The sequence below is a fragment of the Micromesistius poutassou genome (genome assembly GCF_964030765.1).
Source record: "Micromesistius poutassou genome assembly, chromosome: 6".
In the NCBI taxonomy this organism is placed as follows: Eukaryota; Metazoa; Chordata; class Actinopteri; order Gadiformes; family Gadidae; genus Micromesistius; species Micromesistius poutassou.
The window spans coordinates 7,468,304-7,475,803 of record NC_140276.1 but is presented as its reverse complement, the minus strand read 5'-3'; the positions used below and the strand labels follow the sequence as shown (position 1 = coordinate 7,475,803).

The 7,500-nt window shown below is 41.5% G+C and overlaps 1 protein-coding gene across 1 annotated transcript in view; it reads left to right on the top strand.

The window, feature by feature from the left end:
• Positions 1 to 7,500, top strand: part of LOC311344798 (teneurin-1-like) — a gene marked incomplete at its 5' end in the record, with an annotated part of 147,131 nt that overhangs the window by 125,990 nt on the left and 13,641 nt on the right. The window contains 2 exon segments of the mRNA XM_084469138.1: positions 4,766 to 5,010; positions 6,553 to 6,846. Of these exon segments, the coding sequence (XP_084325264.1) occupies positions 4,766 to 5,010; positions 6,553 to 6,846 (539 nt within the window).

Sequence of the window (7,500 nt, the reverse complement as noted above, 5' to 3'; positions counted from 1 at the left end):
GCACTTAACTGTGCTTGTCATCCCATACGGTAGGGGTGCACAAGATATTGATAAAAAAAACGGATATCTCAAAATCCCATTGCGCAATATCAAACCGAAAACGTCTTGGAAAGTATGTGGCGTTCTCTCTAGGTTGTGGGGAGCAGTGTTGGGGAAGTTACTTTTGAAAAGTAGTGTTTGCTCATTACTTGTTACTTCTTAAAAAAAGTAATCACTTACTTTACTTAGTTACCATCTATGGATACCAGCTACCATCTTTTTTTACGTTACTCGTTACGTTACTTTTATGTTGCTTATTTTTACTCAGTTCGAAATTATGTGAATACCTCCATCCAGTGGCGGTTTTGGTCTGCTTCGCGGTGCGGACGCCCCCCATGTGACATAAAATAATGCCGCCCCTCAAGCGTGCAGCTGAGGCAGTGTCGCTGTCAAATCTGTCCCTGGGAAAAGTAACGTTTTGTGCCCAACTGAAAAAGGAACTACGTTTCGTTACCATATTTTCAGTAGTAACGCGTTACACTACTTTTACCCGAAAAAGTAGTTACATTACTGTAACGCGTTACAAAGTAACGCAAAGTAACGCATTACTTACAAAGTAACGCATTACTTTAGCATTACTTTGTAACGCGCATTACTTTGTAACATGCATTACTTTGTAACATGCATTACTTTGTAACGTATTACACACAACACTGGTGGGGAGCTGTGGCCGTTTGGCTTTGTGACTTGTTCATGTTCAATGCAGAGCCCGTTGAAAACCGCTCTATAATTATCAGGTTTCAATGGGCAGCTGCCCCGGCCAATGGTCGACTCAACAATCATACCCTATGGAAAGTACCGCGTGACATATGTCCATGCTTCCACAGAGGGGAACAGAGTGTTTTAGAGAGAGAGAGAGAGAGAGAGAGAGAGAGAGAGAGCGAGAGTGCAGAGTGGAACAGTCAGACACACAGAAAAAGAGACTCAGTGTTCTCAAATAATGGAATAGTGCTGCCGCGCCACCATGTATCTTTTCAAAGTAGGGCTGTCACGACGCATGCATCGAGTTGACGTCGTCGTTTTTGCTCCCATTATATTCCTGAAACTGTTAAATTGGTTATAAAAAACGCATATTGTTTTTTTTTTTTTAAATGCTTCAAAAAAGCAAAAAGTCAGTGAGTATCGGATCCACTATTGACAAGGCTGAAGGCCGAATCGAACAGGGGCGCTGGATACTGGATACTGCTGGATACTGAACATTATATATAATGTATATATAATGTCATTTGGCAGCAGGATGTATTACTAACTAATCAAAAGTCTTTGACGTTGCACAGTCAAGTATCGTCGAGGCTGTGAAAAATAGGTACGTTTTACAACGTTTAGTGGATGGCCGCGGCGGTCATTACAATAATGATCGGCTACCAGGAACGTACAGATATATATTTAAGCAATAGCTCACAACAGGCTGTGGTATACGGTCATTATACCACAGTTAAGGGGCGTTGTCGGCGACCCCCTTCACTGTGGTATAATGAGCGTATACCACTGACTGAAGTGATCTATTGCTTTTATAAAACGGTTACGTAAGTATGGCGAAATGAAAGTCATAGACTCCCTCAATTTTGAGAAAGCGAATTAGAGATTTTGAGAAATTTTCGACAAAGTCGGAAAAGCATTTTTTTTAACGAATACAAAAAAGTAGTCCCTCCTGGCTGCCGGCAAAGTGTACGGCGGTTGCTATGCAACACACTGTAGCGTCCTTCAGAGAGAAGGCTAGAGACGGTAGCTCGGTTCGCCGGCAATTTAGCCTTCTATCGAGTTCACTCACCGTGTGCCTATTGCTTTACAACATTTCCACCCTCTCCAGCAATCAACATGTTTTTTAGGCTTCAGTGAACTATGCTATTGCTTTTATATATAAATAAACAACAGTTCAAGTTAGGCGCGGAGTGATACTGAACTATGTAAACTAAACGGGCGTCATAGCTGTGTGTATACGCTCATTATACAACAGTTGGGAACCAATCAGATCGCTTGATTTAAGCCACCCGTTTTATAAATATATATATCAAAAGGGAAATGTATAGCAGCCTAGCGTTACTGTGGAGATGTATTCCACAGTGTTCTTAAGTTATAAAGGGATATAGGTATATAGATATAGGATATAGGATATAGATATAGGATATTCAACAGATATCCGTGTTCTGATGTGGGTATTATGCCCATGGGCTATATCAATACAGATTAAACCTGATACTTATCCAATAGCCACCTGATGTATAATCATCAAGACCAGGAGAAGGGCTCAGGCTTTGGGTCACATTACTGTGGAGCCATTTAATTCTATGTTTTCCTCCAATCGCAGAGATTCCCTTTTTGTGCTGATGGCCCCTGGGCAGGGTCACACGGGGCCACCTGGGCAGGTGCCCAGATGGCCCATATGGTAGATTTAGCCTTGACTCTGAGTCGGACTCAGTTACAGCAGAGCTTCTGTGTTTCAATTCTGGGCAAGATGTCGAGCATTCAGGACAACACACTTTCGCAAAATGTGATGCTAGGTCTTGTTCTGTGTTTAATGTAACGGGTCAAAGTGCGTGGCAGGCGACGCGCGCCAAGGTTTTGAGCAGCACAGGGTGTGGCTGTGTGGCGGCGACGGTGTGAGTTAATTTGAAACACGAGCCCCTAAAGTTCTAATTAAAACACACGGCTTAGACCGTATGGGGGGGATTTCTAATTGGGATAAAACTAAAAAGATGGTTTGTACACTGGGTAAAGTTTCAATAAAATTGCACGGGGCTATTGAAGAGCGTGCAATGAATAAACACACATTATTATTCTTGATGACGGATCGCCAGAAATGGTGAAGAAGCATCATAACTGGACTGTATGACCTAATACCATCCAGATATTAGTAGTGGGTCTAGGTAGAGCTCTCACTGGACTGTATGACCTAATACCATCCAGATATTAGTAGTGGGTCTAGGTAGAGCTCTCACTGGACTCTATGACCTAATACCATCCAGATATTAGTAGTGGGTGTAGGGCTTGTATATATCTTCCCTCTTTTAAGCATGGTAATAACTACCCCTACACACTCTGACTATCTATGTCCGCCTGCAACCAGCTCACCCTCAGAAACGGTATTTAGTAAACTCTTGATATGTCATGAATCTATTTTGATCCGTTTTCCCCGTAACTTGTGTTTTTACATATGTTTTTAGGATTACCAAGACTTCGAAAATATATCTAAAATAAATATTGAAGTCATATATATGTAACATTTAAACTAATACTAAGCTTTAGATTACCAAACTTTAGATTACCACCCTGACAGTCAAGCAATACCATTTAGCTTCACTGTGTGTGTGTGTGTGTGTGTGTGCGTGTGTGTGTGTGTGTGTGTGTGTGTGTGTGTGTGTGTGTGTGTGTGTGTGTGTGTGTGTGTGTGTGTGTGTGTGTGAGAGTGAGTGTGTGTGACACATATGGGGGTGAGAGCTGTGGTCTTGATTCCCACGCCACACACACATAAACACTATGGTCTATGACTCATGTGGTCAGAGAGCGACAAAGGGCAGCGTTACCCACCGCCCTCCTATCAGTGAGCTCCGGGGAGCCAGGGGCTCGGTGGGGCAGATGGAACACAACTAGACAAGACACGACTAGACAACTAGACACCAGCGGAGGTTGCAGTGTAAATCTCGTGCTCCGCCGTACATGTACTTTATTGTAAATGTAATATATATAATGTAATATAGATAAGGAGGTCTTCTGTATATTTAACCACAGAAGATATCCCACTTTATTTTTAATCTTTATTAGTAATTCATACAGTGATTTGCTCCCTCTCAAAATGATCAACTCAAACAAAACAAGTAAACAACTCAATTAAATAAAAGCCCTGGGAAATGAAATGAACGAGGCAGACCTCGTAATGTGTTTGGCTTGTTAGGTCTGCAGTTGTAGACGCTAAAGTAGCACCTGCTCATTATTTGCTAACTTGGGATGTGAGCCCCGCTGCAGCGGAGGAAAGTAAATGGAAAGTAACGGCTTTAGCGAATGTGTGAGAATATCAAAAGCAAGTGCATTCAGGAAGTGGCAAGAAGGAAGGGCTGGTACGTTGCTCTCTCTCTCTCTCTCTTCACCATCTCTCTCTTTCTCTTCTCTCGCTCAGTGGGAAAGAAGAAGGGAGACGTGTGTGTGTGTGTGTGTGTGTGTGTGTGTGTGTGTGTGTGTGTGTGTGTGTGTGTGTGTGTGTTACAGCATCAAAAACAAAGCACACAACATTAAACACTGTACACACAAAGTACAAAATGGAAACAAGATATATTCTACAAACAACAATGCTGTGAAAGATTGAGCAGCTCGATAGGAACTGTTATTTAGTTAATGGTGTCGCCTATCATTTAGCAAACAGACGTTACTTGGAATAGCGGGATACCTTTGAGTCGAAATAAAACGCCATTGCCCCTTTATCCTTAACTTGTTTTGTTCTCTATTTGTATACGTTGTGTTTCATTTCATCTTATATACTAACATGTGTTTTTTTAACACAGTGAACAGGACTTGAGCAGCAGAGGTGCTGCAACACTTTGTTGATTGTTGTTGAGACCACAACTGGCACATTGTTTTTTTGTAGAGCATGGTTTCCTGTTTTCATTTTTGTACGTGTGTGTGTGTGTGTGTGTGTGTGTGTGTGTGTGTGTGTGTGTGTGTGTGTGTGGGTGTGTGTGTGTGTGTGTGTGTGTGTGTGTGACACGTGGCTCTCCACGTCCCCAACACACAGATCATGCACAGAGCGCGTACCGTGTGAGCGCCGACGGCTCCTTCTTGGTTTCGCTGGCGAGTGGAATGGAGCTGTCACTCAACACGGAGCCCCTCCTCCCTGGGGCCGTTGGGGGCGGAGTCAGCCCCACGGCCAGCCGCTGTAACATCAGCCTGCCGGGAGACCACGCCCCCAGCCTGATAGAGTGGCGGCAGAGGAAGGAGCAGGCCAAAACCAACTTCAGCACATACGAACGCCGGCTCCGGGTAACCCACGGCGACCAATGTCTGGTTCTATAATGTTGAGCTTTGGCATTGACCATGAGAAATTATTCATTAAAAATCACTTTGATGTGTTTTTATAACATCCATCTTATTGATTTATTAGGGGGAAATCATATTTCCTTACAATTTCTCGCTTGATGCATAGATAATCATTAGATAATTCTAGTGATTCACAAATCTGTCTAAGTTTTTCACTGTTTCCAGGGGTTAGTAGTAGTATCGCAGCTGATATGACATAGAGCCATTTGTATTTCTGAAGTTGTAGAAAGTTGTGCAACGCCCGTGGAAAAAAATCTGCCACTCGTACAAAATGTGAAATAAGCCCTAAATAAGAAAAAACAAAACAAAAGAACCATCATATTGTCGCCGCTTCAATGCACAGAATTGAAGCTGACTCATAGGAAACACATTACCTTCATGAAGCTGGCCTTTCAGCCCACGACCCTCCCCCACTGCCCCCCCGGATCACTTTGTTTTTACATATCGTGGCCACAGGGGTGTGGGCTGGGTCTGCAAAATACATATTTTACAATGAGTCACAGCCGTCGGGCGGGGCACAGCTGCACCCCCTCTCATATGTCAACGGCCACACTTTGTCATTTCGATCTGAGCAGAGATGACATACAAACTCCACCCAAACGAGGATATTTCCAGACTCATCAGCAGCATGCTAATTAATGAGCCGTCCCCGGGACCCGTTGCTCCTTGTTGTCGCACAAAGAGATCTATTCTTGATTCAGTGACCTGGTTTGAGCTCAGCACAGATTTAATGAAGCCTCCAGTTCAATTTTTTAAGCTTTGAAGGTGCAAGTAGTAGTAATAATAATATTAATAACAGTATGCAAAATAACGTGACGTTTGTTTAACGTATTCGTTCATTTGTATTGTACAATGCATACCTTAAGCCGTTATCGTTATGCATACGTATAGTATTATCTATATTTTTGTATATATTTATTATATATATAATATTATATATATTTTGGTTTTACCATTATAAACCCAGTGTAGGTTTGATCCTGTTCTATATATAATATATTTTTATCATCATAAACCCAGTGTAGGTTTGACCTTGTTCTATATTTTTTACCATCATAAACCCAGTGTAGGTTTGATCCTGTTCTACTGTATATATAATATATTTTTATCATCATAAACCCAGTGTAGGTTTGACCTTGTTCTATATATAATATATTTTTACCATCATAAACCCAGTGTAGGTTTGATCCTGTTCTACTGTATATATAATATATTTTTATCATCATAAACCCAGTATAGGTTTGACCTTGTTCTATATATAATATATTTTTACCATCATAAACCCAGTGTATGTTTGATCCTGTTCTACTGTATATATTATATATTTTTAGCATTATAAACACAGTGTAGGTTGGACCCGGCGCTATATACATTTGATTTATTAATTATTACATCATATATATGTATGTATATAATATATAAATATATATTTGTGCATACGCTGACACACTGACAGCCAGCCGGCGATGTCCTCCCTCCCTCCAGGCGCACAACAGGAACCTGCTCTCCATAGACTTTGACCAGAGCACCCGCGTGGGCAAGATCTACGACGACCACCGCAAGTTCACGCTGCACATCCAGTACGACCTGCAGGGCCGGCCCGTGGTCTGGTCGCCCAGCAGCAAGTACACCGAGGTGAACGTCAGCTACTCCAGCGGCGGCCTGCTCACCGCCATCCACCGCGGGGACTGGGCGGAGAGGCTGGAGTACGAGGGGGGCCGCGTGGTCTCCAGGGCCTGGGTCAATGGGAAGATCTGGAGCTACACCTACGTGGACAGGGTGAGGGCGCCTGCTGGACTCCACAGGGGTCGGGGCTGCGGGGGTGGTAAACATCAAAAGCCAATTTAGAAAGCGGTTTAATACAATTTGTGCTTTGTTTTATTTTAATTGAACAATATTTATTATAATACATACAGGGTCATTCTGGACAATTAACCTATTTTGTCAAAACAATGGTGAACCGCGTAATGAATATTTGAATCATAATAATAGTCTCATGTATAGTTTCCACATAAAATATCAAATGAACAAGCTTATTTAAAGAGAGTGCAGTAGTGGAAAAAAAAATGTATGCACCATTCTAGGAAATATTGTTAAAACGTAAGACTTAAAACGGAAGAAAGAGAAGAAAAAAATCTTAAAAAAAGAAAATTGAATGTGTGATGAATTGGAACTAAACCAGAGCTATAATACCCTCTTAAAACATTTATTACAAATTAAATATTCATCTAAAAATATTTTTAGACTTTAAACCAAACTCAGAGCATGGTACAGCATAAAGCCATAAAAAATGTGATAAGACCATATGTATAATTAATACTCTAATACTATACCTCATTTATCATTAATAACTAGTCTAGTCTTTTAAAAGATTCGGGACACTTATTTTTTATTTTTTCCCTGACCATTTTACATTCTCAAACCATTTTTGTT